The sequence below is a fragment of the Falco biarmicus genome, chromosome 8, assembly GCF_023638135.1.
Source record: "Falco biarmicus isolate bFalBia1 chromosome 8, bFalBia1.pri, whole genome shotgun sequence".
Taxonomy (NCBI): domain Eukaryota; kingdom Metazoa; phylum Chordata; class Aves; order Falconiformes; family Falconidae; genus Falco; species Falco biarmicus.
Window position 1 is genome coordinate 41,896,445 of NC_079295.1, and position 16,508 is coordinate 41,912,952.

The following is a 16,508-nucleotide window of genomic DNA, read 5'->3' on the forward strand; positions in this document are numbered from 1 at the left end:
GATATTTACAGCTAGTGCACGTTTGACTTAAAAAGGGAACAGAAATGCTATTTATCTTTAGATAGAACCCAACATGGCTTTAAGCACGTAGATGGTTTTGTAGCCAGTGACTTGTGACATAATTAGACATTATGGAAGTTAAATCAGTCCTTCAGTGTCAAAATGTGTATCTTTTGGTGAGTGTGGTGGGGACGATCATAGATGTTGTTGAGTAAACTATGTTTTATCTATAATATTCTTAGAAGGGCCATCATTCCCTATAAAAAAAAACGTGGCCTGATTTAATTTTTTGTGAGGTTTTAATTACACATAAAAGATAAAATAACTAAAATAGTGCCATAGAAAGCAATTTGGAACGCTTCTTATCAGACATGTTCTCATGTATTCTTCAGACCACTAAGATTTTTGATTTTTCAGCCCATTTGTTGATTAGCCTCCCTGTTGGCTTTACGGAGTAAACTTCTATCATACATGAGTCTAGGCTGATTTAATTTTTTTTTTTTCAGGTTTTCTGTGATCTGTAAAAACTTTCAGATAAGCAGTTCTTTCTAGTGCTTGCCATAGTGTTCAGTTTATGGAGTTGGTTGTTTTCCTCTGTCTTTTCAAATCACGGTGTGGGCTGGGTTTGCTGGCCTGGCTGTGCTATCAGCTGTATGTCTTGCACAGCAGTACTGGCGGTGCTGAGCCATGGGCGATGCTTTGCTAATGCAAAGGAGCCTTCAGCTTGTTGGACGTGGTTTCTCAGTGCTTAGGGAGGTCTTTGCTAGCAAAGATGTAAAATGGTGTTGGCCTAATGCTTCAGTTGGAAAGCAAAACTGTACAAAGTTTCAGTTCAAATGTTTGAAAGAAAATGGTTTTATTTTGGCTTAAATATTCCTTTGTATTTGTTGTGATAAAAATCTAGCAATGTTGTGGCTTTGGCTGGGGAGTGTCTTTGCTAGCAGCCCATTTTCTCCCAAGGCCAGAGGAAGAGATGTCCTCTCAGGCTCATTATTTATGGGGGTAGATGCTCACTGTCAGCACTGGAAGTAATTGTCAGAAAAGTTCAATTTTAGAGAAATTAGCAGATGAAGAGCAATATATTTTCAAGTCAGATCAACATTTCACTGATCAGATATGGATTCCTCAACAAGTTGGGGGTAGGACCGAGAGTGGAGATCAGGTCTAATGAAAACCAGTAAATCATGGTCTTCCAGCATTGAAAATGTCAGCAGTGACATAATGAAAGCTATATATCGTGGCCTGTGGAATGCCAGATGATTCATGTGTGAAAATTAAGCAACTGGTTAAATCGGGGGGGGGGGGGGGGCACATTTTGAAAACTACATCTGCTTTTAGCATGTTCTGTAGGTGAGCGTTTCAGGCAGATGAGTTGGAGCATGATTTTGAGGTATTCTTCAGCTATTCTGGAGATAACATCTCTTAGCTGGCAGACACTTGAATTACTGATGATACTCCATAAACACTCTGTACCTTGGGAAAGTGGACTTTCTAATGCCAAGATGATGAGGCATTTGGATCTAGCAACAGGCACAGCAGATTAAGAGATAAACAAAGGAGCAGAGGAGTCTGCAGTGAAGCTTGATCTCCAGGAGGTGAGAGGTTTGATGGAGCAGACGGAAGATGGAGCAGGAGGAGGTCCACCTTAGCTCCCAATTACTGATATGGAATGCATTATTTAATATTGTATATAATATTTGCCATCTGGTGAGCTAATGATATGAAAGCATCTCAACGGGACGAAATGGACAGCGGTGGAGATGACAGTGCATAGAAGGGTGGTGGGTAGAAGGTGTTAACAAAGGTGTTAGGGCAGATGCACGAGACATCAGAGTGGGGGGCTGGTTACAGCTGAAGGCAAAGAGGGATGAGGATGCCAAAAAACCCTGCAGAGGTTGCCTGGCTGCCCCACATAGGAGCCTGCCCCAGCTAGGTTTATCAGAGGCACAAGACCGAAGGGTGACAACTGTGATGCAGAGATGTTCCAAGATGGAGGGGGAAATTATTTTTTGAAGTTCAAAGCTTAACCAATGCCAAGTAGGGGTTATGTTTCAATTAGCATGCCAGAGATTGGTAAAGTTGCCAAGCAGTACATACTGACCTGGTGTGACCAGCTGTAAGGTGGTTGGTGGAGATGCGCGCTCAGGTGCACGCCAGTGAAGCAAGTCAAGGAGACCTGTACTGGTTCGTACAGGTGTGACTCCATGCAGATGGGCAGGAGAGCAGACCCGTTAGCTTCAATGTTTTCCTCGTTTTCTTACGGGGTGAAGTGTAAAGAGATGTGGTAAAATTGTTCAAGGAATTTGGTTTTCTTTCCATCTTGGGCAATGCAATCTCTTCATGACTCAGCTCCTGTTCCCTTTTCTCTGCTGATCTCAGGCAAAGTCTAGCCCTTTGTCCTGGCTTACAGGCTCTTGCCTTCGTGTGCTTCACTCTCCTGTTCTTGTTTGTTTTGTTTTTATTACCAGAACCAGAGTTTGCCCGGTGCTCCCATGGCTCCCAGGATCTAGCCCACAGAGCCTTCCTGTAAGGTCCCCAGTGGTCTCCCTGCCCCCCTTCCTCCTTAGCCCTTTTTTAGGTGGCAGTATTCATGTAGGCATTATTTCTGCCATGAGACGAAACAAATGTATGAATATAAGTTTTTTATTTCGGGAAAATATCAGGTAGCTGGGCTTCATCATTTCTGGGAGGTTCACTTTTTCTGTCCTTGTGCGCTGTTGTTGTTTGAAGTTAACCGTGAATCGACATGGTAAATAACCAATGAGCTCCAGGTAATTCTTTCTGGTGGGTTAAAGTAACGATTGCAAGAAAAAAAAAAAAAGACGACAACTGCAAAACACAACAAAAAACCCCAAACCAGCAGCAAAACCAAAAAAAATATTTTCTGCTTACAAATGAATAGGGCTGGTTTAGCAAAAAATCCCAGAGGATGCGCACCTGGTTTTGTGCTTCCAGTGATTCTAGTGCGACAGCGTTTACCTCTCTGTGCAGTATCTTGATTTACTGTTATTAAAAAAAGAACAAATATTTGCATTAGTTTGATGACGTGTTAGCAGACAATTAATGGTCATGGGAATGGTTTCCTGTTTAGATCTGTTATAGAACATCAGTATTTTTAATGAGAATATTGTGTTATGCCCATACCCTTGCTTTTATGTGATTTGTACGCAGTAAAATGGAGGAATGATTGACAGTAATTAACTATAAGTGAAATGTGGGGAGGGTGCAGATCTTGTACGAAAATCAAATGAAAAATTAAATGCACTGGTACAAGGGGGAGTGAATATGTCTTTGCTTTACTCTTGGAGTTTTCATTTTACACATAATTCACTTTCTAATCAGTTGCCCCCAAACAGCGAAGTGGTTTGGAACACTTCAGCTTCAGAAAGATGAATTAAAACTCATGTTAATCAGCTATTCAGTGAACAGCGTGTACAGACTGCATTGCTCTGGCAGGCTTGGCTTGAGTCGGGTTGCAGGGCGAGCATTTTGTCCATCTGTAAGTTGTAATTATCATTACATTGCGTTAACAAGATGGGGTGGCTATTGCAGGGAAGCTTTCTGTACAAGCAACAGGTAAAGAACTTCCCGTAGGAAGGCGCGTATATGCTGCTGCTCGGCTTCGCAGGCCATGTATGCGTGTATAAGTACCAGGGAGCACCCCAAGGTCTCCATCCCATAAACCTACTGATACCCATTGGTGCGGTGCTGGAAGCTTGAAAAGCTCACGGGAGTGGTGACTAAAATGAGGATGGCATTTTATAGCTTCCCATCGTGGTGGAGATGATAATTTTTATTTTAATAGGTGCTTTTTTTTTTTTTTCCCCACAGACAAGTTACAAAAAATAAAGGAATTAAATGGCTTTTTCTGGGAGGACAAGTGCTGAATTATTAATTGGCCATTGAATTGAAATAACACTTGAAAGTCTTATGAAGCAGAGGGAGTATTGTTTGTTTTGGGTTATGCTGGGTTTTGTTTTTCTGGAAAAGCTATTGAAAATGTGAATGAATTAATGATGCTAGTGTTTGTTTACTCATGGATTAACTAGACAGCTGAAAGAACACTGGTCAGTTCCAATTTGGGTTTCTTTTGCATTACTTTAATGATATGTAGCTTTTCTAATGTTCCTGCTGAATAAAATATGCATTAAAATTGGAGGGATGGCAGTGGAATAACTTTGAGTAAAGCTTTATGAGAAAAGTATTTTAATTTCAGTATCGCATGATAGAAAATATGAAATCAGATTAAATTTGCTCTCAGTGTAACAAATTATGGAGATCTCTGCAAAGAGAGGTTTGCTACAATGTCTGTTATAGATCTTATGGAGCAAAGGGTGGCAGTACAAATAATAAAATAGCGGAAGAGAAAGTTCTTATTTATTTTGGTGTGCAAAATTGGTTTTGCATGCCACCTTTGACTTGGCTAGATGTGGGCGCAAGCAAACATAAGCTACTGTTTGTTTTTTTCTATCAGGAGAGAAATGAGAATGAGATACTTATCTGAAGGATCGTTGCACGAGCCTCTGGTCGTTGTTCATTAAACTTTATGTAGGTGCTGCGAGCATATAGCTGGGAATGGTCAGCCCGTTGCCGATTATTTCCCTGAGGGTTGGCTGCCGACATTTGTGCGGTGTCTTCTGCAGCCGGGTGTTAGATGTGCTCTTTGGAAATAAGCAAAAGCGGACATGTTGTTCTCATACGTGTCCCTTCCCTCTGTGGCTTGCCTGTATTTTTGATGCCTTGCACCAGCGGGAATTCACGTGTGGGTTGGGAAATAAAAAAATAGCATGAACTTGGGGTGAACTGCCAAGGGAACAGAGCCCTTCTGCAGCCTCGTCTATGCGTGGCCGGGTCTCGAACAATACCACCTGGTGTTCATTAACTACTACATAAATATGTTAAATTGTTTGGGGGAAAAACGTGGCACTACAGCGTGAATAGGCAAAGCCAGGGAGTTCATTAGTATCTCGCCCATCACGAGGAATAGTAATGGCCTGATGCAGTTTACATTGATTTTGGTGACAGAGCTCTCCTTGGTGGGGCAAAAGCTCAAGTTTTGAATTCGTTCATAATAATAAAAATCTCATTCCCACAATATCGTGTTTTCAGGGCTGATCTCTGAACTTCTGCAAAGCTCGCTCTGGGTCAACGCCGAGCAGTCTGTGACTCGGTGCTTAATCTAGCATGTCAAATGTGTGGGGTGATGTCCGAGAAGAACTGTCACAAATCACTCTGGAGAGCGGAGGGGGAAGGCATCAGGAGACCAAGGACACAATGGTGCAGATTGATGTATGGTTTTATTAAAGCACAGTTTGTTGCATGATGGACAAGTGTTTCAGCTCACCCTTTAACATCTTCATCAGGGTTTAATACAAGAAGTTTCTTGTTGTCAATACTTCTGGGGCAAAAATGGTGAATGTAGCCTTGCAGGAAAGTGGGGAAAAGATAAGTATTTTTATTTTGAAGATGTCTTTTTCACCAGTTAGATTTTTGAGATGTCACTAAGCTGTTGGTTTTTTTTAATTTGGCCCGAGCATGCCTGGTTAATTGGGTAGAACTCATTTTTGTAATCAGAAGGGTTTGGTGCTTTGGCTCTCTGCTTTGGTCTCTCCCCAATTATTCTGTGTAACAGTCTCCTTTCACAGCCAGAGCCGTAATCCTGCCCATTTGAAAATGACGGGTTTGTTTGGAGACCCATTTTCCACAAAACGCGACCAACCCTCTCTTGCCATCTTTTACAACTTGAAATGTTAGTTGCAGTAGCACAAATAAACTGCTCCATGAGTTTACCCGGGACTGACCTTAGGCTAAGCAGTCATTCCTTTGATCCTTCAAAAATACTGGGTTTGTGCTGACGATCCTCTTGGTCTCCAGATTGTCCCAATTTTCGAGACTTAATAAAAATGCAACCTTAAAAGCTCAGTGGGACCATCTCATTCTTTTAAAACAGCTGTGGATATGTGTCCGCTAGCCTGGTATGTAGACTACTAGAAAACTATTTTCTGGAAGATTTTCATGTCTTGGCTGCAGATTAGATCATTTGCCAGCTACATCTTTGTAAGCATGGGGTGTGTCCTCCTGTTTTGTTTGATTCCATGTGTCTCTGGCATCTCTTACTCTTTGGCTACGTTTTATTTAGTAACATGCTGCAATGTTATTCCTGTTTTCCTAGCAGATGCATCGCACAGTTGTGTTGTCAGTGCTCCCCCGTATTTTAACTGCAATGTTCTTGCTTATTGGGTTTAAATGTAAGTAGGAAAGATGGCCCAGGGTGATCCCAACTACTGTTGTCACACCCAGCCTCACCAAAATTTAACTCAGTGCATAGGCTCAGGACCTTGTTTTACTTTTCCCTAGGAGAGCACCGGCACCCTGCCTGCTCCCAGCGCCGTTTCGTGGCGTGGCCACTGACCCTGGGCTGGCAGTCGTAGCCCCCCTGCCCCAGAACACCCTTCCCTGGGGCTGGCTGCACGGAGCCTTGCACCTCCTTTTTCTGCAAGATATGCACGAGGAGCAGAAAGGAGCCGTATGCAACGCGTGGTCCACAGGAATAGTATCCCTGCCTTGGACAGAGGAGCCCTTTCTGTTGCCCTCGTGAACTTTATGTGTTTTTTTAGGAAATAATTTAACCACCCTTCTCCCCTTTGCAGAGGGGTCTGGCCGCTGGAACTCAATGGCTGGGTTTTTTGCTTATTAGCAGGAAAATCCCAGGATTTCTGTGCTCACGCATGGTTTCCTTATCCTCTGCATGGAGCCGGGCTGTCTGGGGGCTCCCCATGCATTGAGGTCAGCCCATGTGCCTTGGGACACAGGAGGGGCGACCACTGGCTTCCAGAATTCCCAGTCCGAGCCAAATGCTGATCTCATGCATCCCATTGAGTTCAGGGCTCACTGCCCCTGCTGCCTCTATTGTATGCCATGCAGAAACCTGGGGGATAGGTCTTGCAATGATTTATTAGATCATCCATGCCCCTCTTTCTGCTAATTCAGAAGTGTTCATAATCACAGGCTCGAATATAATGTGTGATTTAAAAGAAACTAGTGGTGACCCTGCACCACTGTGCATTATGTGGAGTGAAATGGGAATGAATCCTGTCGAACTTTCAATATCTCACCTTCCCAGTTTGAGAATTAATTTGCGTTAATTGTATTTTCTCATACGAACATCATGGCCTTGCCTGATTTTCAAGCTAACTTTTTGCTGTCATTTATGCCCAACACTAAATATCTGAAATACTCCGGGGAAATATATCCGTTTCATCTCTCCTCTGCGTTTAACTGACGCCAAACTATCCTCTGGGGATGCATGAATATAAGTGACGTTTTCCTACAACTCATTAAACGATGAGGGGTTTGCACAGGACCTAAGAAAAGTTAAGCATTTGCTAGTCAGACTAAAAATGTAATTAATACAAGTTGAAAATAGAAGCAATATGCTACTTATAAAATAATCTTGAAATCACATCTTGGTAAAGATTAAATTGCATCTGAGGGAAGGTGGCATGAGAGGGAACATATTGTACCCCCCTTCACTTCCCCAGGACGTGGGCTTTTAGCTCAATGAACTACAGGCTTTGTAATTAGCAGCAAGGCGATTAGATCGTCCGCGTTTCTGGGACCAATTTGTGCACTAATTGTGTTTGATTGTTTAATTTCTCTTGCTTACTGTAATTGAGGAGCGGTAGTGAACCCCTTTGCAAGAGCTCCTTAGGCAGAGTTGAGGTTTAGTTTTTGAAGCTGTCGAGGTATGGAAACGAACACATCTATTGCAGATCCAGTAGTGGAAACTCCAACCTGTTAGCTTTGTGTGAACTGGAAGAAAAGCAGAAGGGAAATCTAAAGAGCAATTAATTCCTGCTTTATTTGGGAAAGTCATGTTGGTGATGTGCATAAGGAGAAATTGCAGTTTGGGTAGACCTTGTACCTTCCAACATGGCCACACTGGTTGTAGATCCTTTGACTTCATTTATCACTGATGAATTATTGTCATAACATAGTTGAAGGATGGTCCAGCTGACCTTGTGCAGCAAAGTTCGCAGGAGCGAATTACTCATGCTGTGGTTTCTGCAGTTTCTCACAGGTGTTGCTGCTTTGGCATGCTGCACTTGATACCGTAGGGCTGATACGTCTGCTGCCTGCTGAGAGGGAGCTTTTGTTTGTTTCTGCTATTTTATTTATCTGAAGGAAGTGTTGCTTGAGGGCGCCCTGAGATGGAAGCTCTTCCAAGTGAAAAGATAAGAGAAAATGTCTTCAAGATGAAATGAGGTAGTAACCTGTGAACCTGGAGGTGTGGCCCAGAGACCGAGGAGGAGATGGAGGAGGCAGGTGGAGCTGAGATGTCAGCAGAAACATCAACCTCTGTGAGACTGGGCAACCTCCATCTGTATCAGATGTCCAGGGAGAGCAGGGCAATACTTCATCTCCTGCAGGAGGGAGGTGGAAGGGCACCGAACACCGCATATGTCCTACTCTCACAAGGAGGAGAACCACAGAAATGCCCACAAACTGGGAGTTCCTTCATGCCTGGCTTTGGCCAAGTGTTTCTATGGGAAAATTTGGTGTCTGAGACTTTTTTTCTCCACCCCCCCTTGCCCCCTGAACATCTGCAACTTCTGCTGCAACCCTGCAGTTGGCAGCAGCCCAGCTCGCGGCCTTCAGTCAAGGCCAGCTAGCAGATATCTACTGAGCTTGTGAGAGGGACAGGAGGGACAAATCCATCCTCACAAATAACTGTCCACTCCAACAACGTGTCTGCCCCAGAACCAGAGGCCTGACGTTTGGGAGCAGCTCTGCTCGAGGACTCCCCAGTCCTTCCCTGGAGGATGGGGATCTTCCATTGTCCCCAATGCTGGTGACAGCAAGGATGAGATGTCACCACCCTAATGAGACCTGACAAATGGGCAATTGGGCTGCTGCTTAGAGAATTTAATGGTTAATTTCCATAGCGCTGTGTCAGGGCAAAGGGCAGGAAGAAGTAATCCTGCTGCAGAGCGGGGATGGGGCTGCCTTTCCGCCTGAAAGGTGCTGGTGAAGCTGGAAAGATTGAGTTAACTAGGATTTCTGTGTCAGCGCCCAAGACCTTTTATAAACAGACTGTATGATCTAAATACCATGTGACTATTTCCCCTAACTGCAATCCAGTATCAAATTCAGAGTGGGCCATGCCATTTTCTATTAGATTGGTGCCTGCACTGTGCTGTGCACGGGAGGCTACTGCGTCTGGAAAGGGGCCGAGTTGTTTCAGAAGGAAAAGCGTGCCCGTAAGCTGGAGAACAAGTCTGTTCTGCCAGCAGAGGTTTAGCACCGTAGTAGCCAAGATGTCGGCAATAACTGCGTGAGGAGATATTTTTGTATGATGCTTGGCGGTTTTGGCTGAAAGCCATGAACTAAATGGGGCTTGTGAGCAAAGGGGAAAAGCCTCGTGCCTTCGATGAAGCTTCTTCGGGCTTCATGGAGAGAAGCATCTGTAGAAAATTACCATTTCAATTTATTTTTTTTTGGAAGAAAAGTGAATTGAAAACAGTTTTGTTGGGTCAAACAACTGCAGGTTTTAGGGCAGTGCATCCATATATAGATCCCCTTCCTTTAAGAATAAAAAGTAACTACATTTGATTTTTGTGTGTGGGTGTAAAAACAGAGAGTGTGAGTGTGCCAAACAGTCATTTTTGAATATGATTGATTTAATCCAAAATAGTTTTGGATATTCCACTGTCTGTGAAAGATCAGTATTACCTTAAATATTAAGTACTTTCTCAATCAGATGTAGTATGTTTGTATGTGTATTTTGCCCCCTGTGAAAGACAGAACTGTGTACCCATGTGTATCTACTCAAAATATTTGTGAAATATGGAATATTGAGGTTTCTGACGGTAGGCACTTCCATGTACATGGAAGTATCTATTTGTGTGCTACCTCTGTGTGTATGAAACAACAGGTAGAGCATGTTGCTGTGAGGAGCAGTGACTGCAGCAGTGGCAGGTGTTTAGCTTGATGAGTACTTTCTAGTTTAAAACAGTGGCCAGGCTGGCCTTGCTCCGAGACAGGGTTGTTTTGTAACACAGAAGGTTTTACAATTTTAATTCCTTGCCTATAATTAAATTTGTTTCAAGCATATAAAATGGAGGTGGGGAAGTGAAATCGATATGTTCATTTGTGGTTCTTGCAACTCATTAGAAGTGGTGTTGGCAGTTAAGCTAGTTGTAATTACAAGAGGCACGGAGTGAGGGTTTTTAGCGTGCAGCCGGAGGATTTCTGCCACCCTTTCAGGCAGGACTAACAGCCACGTGTCTTCTGAATCTGACAACTGGGCAAGTCCCAACAGCTACGCACAGACATCTGGAGATGGGCTGAGTCAGCAACTGGTCCCATAAAAAGGAGCATGTACAAGAGAGGGAAAACCGGTGTCCTCAAGTGGACGGCTTTGATCGGCGCTGCAAATGCAAAACCTTTTTGTGACTGTGATGAGAAAAACCAACAAATTCTTGGGCAGAGTTCCTCCCACTATTTTAATCTTGCTGTGTTTTAACTGAAAACACTGTTACTTGTCCTTCATGTTGTTAACCTATGTTAATCCTAGGTTGCCACCGAGAGTTGGCATTGAGCTATGAAGAGCGGCTCTCCTTGGGATGAGGGTCCTAATTTTTTTGCGCTGTAACGCAGGATTGCTTCTGAGACCATGTGAGCTGACAGTTTTACCGCAAACTGCTGATTTCCTGAAATGAGTAACAGGGCTTGTAAAGTCTGCCTTGTGTTGTTGGGGATTAAAAAAAAATAAAAATCCAAGAATTCCTCTCTCCTCCAAATCTTCATTATCTTAGCAGTACGAATGTTCAGCAGTTTCCCCATGTGAAAACTCAGTTGCTGTGGGGTGGCTCTGGGCAAGCAGCGAGGGTGATGCGTGTGCCACCATGGACGGCTCTCCTCTTGCGTAGGAAAGGAGAGGGAGAGGCTCAGGAGTCCAAACACATCTTCTTTCCTCATCCTGAGCATCATTTGTGACCCATGTTACATGTAGATATGTGCCCTGACAGCAAACTGTTCCAAAGTGCAGTGTGTCTACTTGGTGCTGATGCCTGTGCAGCTGATGATGGCTCCTGTTGTCCTCAGCTCAGGACCATCAGGACAGTGTCAGTATTTGGCCACTTCAGCTCCAGGTCTGTGTCTATTTAGGCATGAGAAACTAAAAAAATGTGAATAGTCCTGAATCCACACGCCTACCTGGCTCCCTCGCCGAGGTGGGCTCCAGCTGGCTTTGCTGGGACTTTTTCCTTGAGACCCCACAGGGAGCTGCTGGTCCCGTTTCTTTCATGTGGCTGGGAGAGGTTGGGTTTGTTTCCTTTCTGCTTCTAAGCAGGACTTCATTTTCCCCTGGCTGATACGCATCTGTGGAGTAAACCCAATGGAAATTGGCATTTCCCCCCTTCGGAAGGTTAAAACAATGAAGTTTAATGCACCATGTTGTGTGTTATCTGTTTCCCTGGCTATTTTTATGGATTTCATGGTGTTTTATTAAGAGTTGCTTTCAGATAAGAGCCAAGGGTGATGACAGCCCCCCCAACGGCCATTGCTCTGCTCACCTTGTGCGGGTCTCCACTGCCAGACAAACATTTGGAGGCAGAGGTGGAAGCCTCTCCACCCTGGAACATCTTTCCATTTAAAAAAAAAAAAAAAAAAAAAAAAAAATTAAATACTAGCTACTCTGCTTTCAAAGTTGCTTAGGAAATATCTTGGGTATTGCAGAGCTCTTGGTCAGTCTAGGTGGAAAAATAACCCCCAGCCGGTGTGTTCTGGATGGATGCCAGCAGCCAGGGGAAACCGACGGCTCCTGCCTGGCTCGGCAGCTGCGTCCTCTTGGGGCTTTCCTGTCCCGCTCATTTTCAGGCACGTTTTCATCATTTTTAAGGAATTGTAATAATATGAGCTGTGTATTTAAGGTGCAGTAGCATTGCCTGTTCCTGGATGGCTCCCCACACCTGGGTGGATGGATGGGGATGCTCCTGAAAGCTGCTGGTTTTGGGATGGCTTCACGAGTGGTACCGTAGCACGTGTTTGTTTCTGCTGAAATTAGTTCCCTTCATACAGGGACGTGGGGAAAATACGCTGCATCGTTTGTCAGCAGCGTCACAGAGGGAATAAGACCCTTTGGAGCATGGACAAGGAAAATGCAATAGTCACTTGATGTTATTAACAGCAGCCAGCTGAAGGTAGAGACAGCCCGCATCAGCTGGAGCCTTTCCTGAGATATGTGAAAGTAACGTGGAGCCTCTGGTTTGCCAAAAAGGTGCAGTTTTGAAGGGTGCGAGCTTGTGTTGGAGTGTGAGTGTGGGAGACCCATCGCTGCTTCCCCAGACATCCCAGTGGGTCTCCAGCTACCCTGTTTCATTTCTTCCTGGTCTAATTTTGCACTTTTCCACTACCCTCTAAAAGAAGCTGTTAAATCTTGTTGCAGTGCAGTCTCTGATGACTTTATTGCTGTCTTACAAAGGACAGTCACTGACTGGTTAAATTCTAAATGGTGACAGACCTGACCGCAGGGGAGGACAGCTGAAGGTTCATGTGAGAATCATGGTTTCGGTGAGGTTGGGTGGCTGGGGACCGAGGTGGTGGCCAGGCTCCTCGCGGGTTTGCTCTGCTCACCCTTGTTCTCTACTGTTGCCCAGGTGAGCTTTTTTCGGCCGCCGCATGAGTACATCCTCACCCGGTGATGGCCTCGCAGCCCACGGCGGCATGGGTGCTGCTGCTCAGCCTGTTGGCCGCCTGCCTGCCCGCCGTGCAGCCCAGGGACTTCACCGTGAAGGACATCGTCTACCTCCACCCTTCCAGTAAGCCCACTTTGCGCAGGCTGCAAAGCCACGGGCGGCCACGGCGTGGGGATAAGGACAAGGGCAAATGTGTGTTAGGGCAGCAGAAACATCAGGGCTGAGCTGAGCTGAGCAAAGGTTAAACAAACATCCCCAGCTCTCATAAAACCGAGTGGATGTAAAACCAGAGCATTGCTTCCCAAAGCGTATGATGGACAGCTAGGGTTACAGGCAGCTGCTGAGCATGTCGGCTTCTTGTTCACTATTTTCTGTTCCTCAAGAACCTCTCTGGCAATGAGACCAAGCTCTGTGGCCACGCCGTTTGCCCGAGTACATCAACAGCTGTGAGCAAGGGCCAAATGTGACCGGCAGCAGCCGCTCCTGCCTTTATTTCAGTGAGTCCCTGAAGCAATGCTATAGCAAAGTTTTATGCATCTTATTATTATATTCATAATAGATCATCCACAGATTCTCCTTTCATTAGCCTGTTGGCTTTATCAGATACAAACTTATTTTAATTCTACAAGAGGACAACTGTACCAGCCATCTGTTCCCAAAGAAAACTCAGTGCCTTTCTGAATTTGGCTAAAAAAATTGTATTTTGTACAAGCAAGATGAAATTCCTGTTTTATGCCGTAGCCGTGACCTGCTAGAGGCCGAGGGTGAGGGGGTGGGTTTAGTTAGTGCTGTTGTGTTGTCCCGCCCAAAGCTGTTCCTTTAGGGCAGTGCCAGCCCCACCAGAGATGCTCCCAAGTGACTTGCTGGCCCTTACCCAGAGCAACCTGGGGGAAACGGGCAGCAAATGCCTCTTGCTTCACTTCTCATACCTGAGCAGGGTCTGGCCCGGAGCTGGTGGGCAAGGGGAGGAGAAGAGGAGGGAGAGGTGAGATGTGGCCTGTAGAGGTTCAGCTTACTTGGCCCTGTGGAGATAAATGTAACCTGTTCAATGTTTGGCTTCTGAGAAGGTGGCAGCATCTTGAGGATGTATTGAATGTGCTACAGAAGCCCTGCCAGGAGACCACTTAAGGAGTCACGCTCTTCATTTGGCGAGATACATTAGGATAGAGTCTGCTGATAAAAGCAGAGGTTCAGCACCAGCACACTGATTTTTCTTTCCTTTGGGGACATCAACTTGCCTTCCAAAGGGGTAGCTCATTTCCTCAGTGGAACAGTTTCCAGAAGTATTTAAATCCATCTGATATTTTGTTATCAGCACTGATAAAGTAGCAGTATTGGATGTGAGCTCTGATATCAAGAGAATAAGTACTCCTTGCTCACATCAGCTCCCTTTGAAGTGAGCAGTGGGCGCTTTTGCCAGGTAAACACGGCTGAACCGAGTTCTTGTTGTACCTGTATGTGCCTTTCCTGCACTGCTTTTGGTAACAGGATTTTCACAAATTGGGACTAACTTGATGAAGTTGACGGGTATATTTGTAGAAAGATATGTCTAAAGAGAACAAATGTTGCTGTGTGCCTCTGGAAAGCATGGTAGAACCAGAAGAACTGGCTCATTTTTACCGCATATTTTCTATTCTTTTCAGCCACACCGTATCCTCATGGATTTAAGTGTTTCACCTGTGAAAAGGCAGCAGATAATTACGAATGCAACCGATGGGCCCCGGATATCTATTGTCCAAGAGGTAACCAGCCGCATGGTAGCATTTAATTTAAACCCACCTTAAAACAACTGCTCGCTGTCCCTGACGCAGGACAGCACTGAGCCCCCATTATTCATTGAGCAGACTCGGATGCTGGTGATTGCTGCTCCCGCTTGTAAGCCCTCTCAACAAGAAAGATGTGTAAGTGATATGAGTAATCCTTTAAGCTTTTCTGTCTCTTTGAGGTGGATGAAGTTTAGGACTTTCATCTACTCCCCATCCTCCTCTAGCTCAGCTGGAAATTAAATCAGGCTCAGGTTTATTTAAGGGTTATATTTCTCTTACTGGTGAGTATGGGACTGATTCTTGCTTTCTTTGCTTCCTTCCCCTGTGGCACAAGCCCACACTTCAGCTTTTTTCTTCTTCACACCTCTTTTCAGCTGGCATTAAGGTATTTCTGGTATTTTTGGTTCATAACTCCTATTGGAGTCTGATGTCAGGAACAGCTCAGAAAGAGCTTTGGAATACAGGCACCCAAATATCGGATCCAGGTATCAGTGAGATCCCCAGATCTCCTCCTCCCTTACCAACTCTCTTTTTCAGACACTCACAAGTCATTAAGATTGTCCACAGTCCCTGACGAAGCCTGTTTAGTTGGGTTGGGCATGGGCTGGGTCCTCACCAGCATGGGAACCACATGCAGGCAGGAGGATGCCGGGACTGTGACAGTCAGACGGATGCTGCTGGGGCTGTGACAATTGGAGGGTGCTGCCGGGGCTGCCTGCTACCCTAGTGCTTTCTCTGGGCTCGGCAGCCCTGTTCAGCATCCATCCAGGATGTCTGTGGTCTGTTGTGGGGCAGGGCTCCCAGAAAAAAAATATTTATTTTGGAAGGAGAAAGACAGTGACCTGCTCTGCGAGGACAAACCAGCTGTGTTTGCAGCCTGTGTCAGAGCACTGCTATCTGTCCAACAATTTATTTGCTTTGAGCTGAAATCAGCACATCAACAACAATAAAAGAGATCAGGCTGGTTGGCACCAGATGAGACCAATATTCACGGACACTCCCTGTTTTGACAGGAGCGGGTGGTATTTTAGTTGCTGCCTGGGGATCCTGTGCCAGCAGAGAGGTGTGACTCCAAGGTCTGCCTCGAGTAACAACCAGCAGAAATGCCTTCACCAAAAAAAAAATGCTCATCTAGGAAGCAAAGTTAGTACATAACGGCTGTTTAGGGGAGGGGAAAACCGTGCTTTGGTGCATCTGTAACTAGTCAGCTGTGTTCATCCAGACCAGATCTGCTCGTTTCGGTCACCAGCCCTCCCACCTGCTGGTGCAAATACCCACCAAACATGAAGTAAGGATGGGGTTTTAGCCGTGAGAAGGGGCTAGCTGGAAATCTGGGTCTGTCTTTAATCTTCAGCACAGAGGACTTATTTTCTCCTTAAACCGGAGGGATCCGATAACGTTTTACTCCAGGCACAGTGCGTTGTGCCCAGCCTGCCGCTGCATGCCCTGTGGGGTTGGAGCACGGCTCTCCTGCAGCATGGACCCCAGCCCCTTGCTGCTGGCTGGCGGGTGAGGCCAGGGACCCCCCGGTGTGGTGATGGCTTCGAAGGAGAAACCTCTGAGTCAGCAGTCACTGTGTTTCAGAGGATCAGGGAAACCTGGAAAGGGGACGGGCGCTGGGTCCTCATGGCTCTGTCTCTGTTCTGTTGCAGTGGAAGCAAAGCTGATCATGTCCTTGCTCTCCACCTTGCTCCCCTTGGCGAGAACAGCCTTGCTTCAGGATGCCCCAGCACCAACAGCTTTTGTCGGCGTCTCTTAGCTTACGTGCGATGCGCTTCCTGCTTCCACATCACAAAGCTTTCCTTTAAGGCAGCCTTTTTTTTTTTTTTTTTTTCCTTCTTGGTTGCGTTAATTTTCAAATGGAATTCTGAGTTTGTGTAAGGAAGCAGCAGAAATGCAAGCTCAGGTTTGAGGCATGACTGCAGGCGTGCTCGGGGAGGGGGGAGGCTGGGGTTATCTGCTTGGGTAATTACCTTATCTCTGGGAGTCAGAGGGTTATGCTTATGGCGTGGCCTCCCTCGCCACAGTGATCCCAACCCTTGCT

The 16,508-nt window shown here is 45.5% G+C and overlaps 1 protein-coding gene across 4 annotated transcripts in view; it reads left to right on the forward strand.

Moving 5' to 3' along the window:
• Positions 1 to 16,508, forward strand: part of LYPD6 (LY6/PLAUR domain containing 6) — a 38,147-nt gene that overhangs the window by 13,339 nt on the left and 8,300 nt on the right. For all 4 annotated transcript variants that reach the window (XM_056348649.1, XM_056348648.1, XM_056348646.1 and 1 more), the window contains exons 2-3: positions 12,660 to 12,821; positions 14,342 to 14,440. In XM_056348649.1, the coding sequence (XP_056204624.1) occupies positions 12,704 to 12,821; positions 14,342 to 14,440 (217 nt within the window). In that variant the 5' untranslated portion in view covers positions 12,660 to 12,703. The remainder of the gene's footprint in view (positions 1 to 12,659; positions 12,822 to 14,341; positions 14,441 to 16,508) is intronic.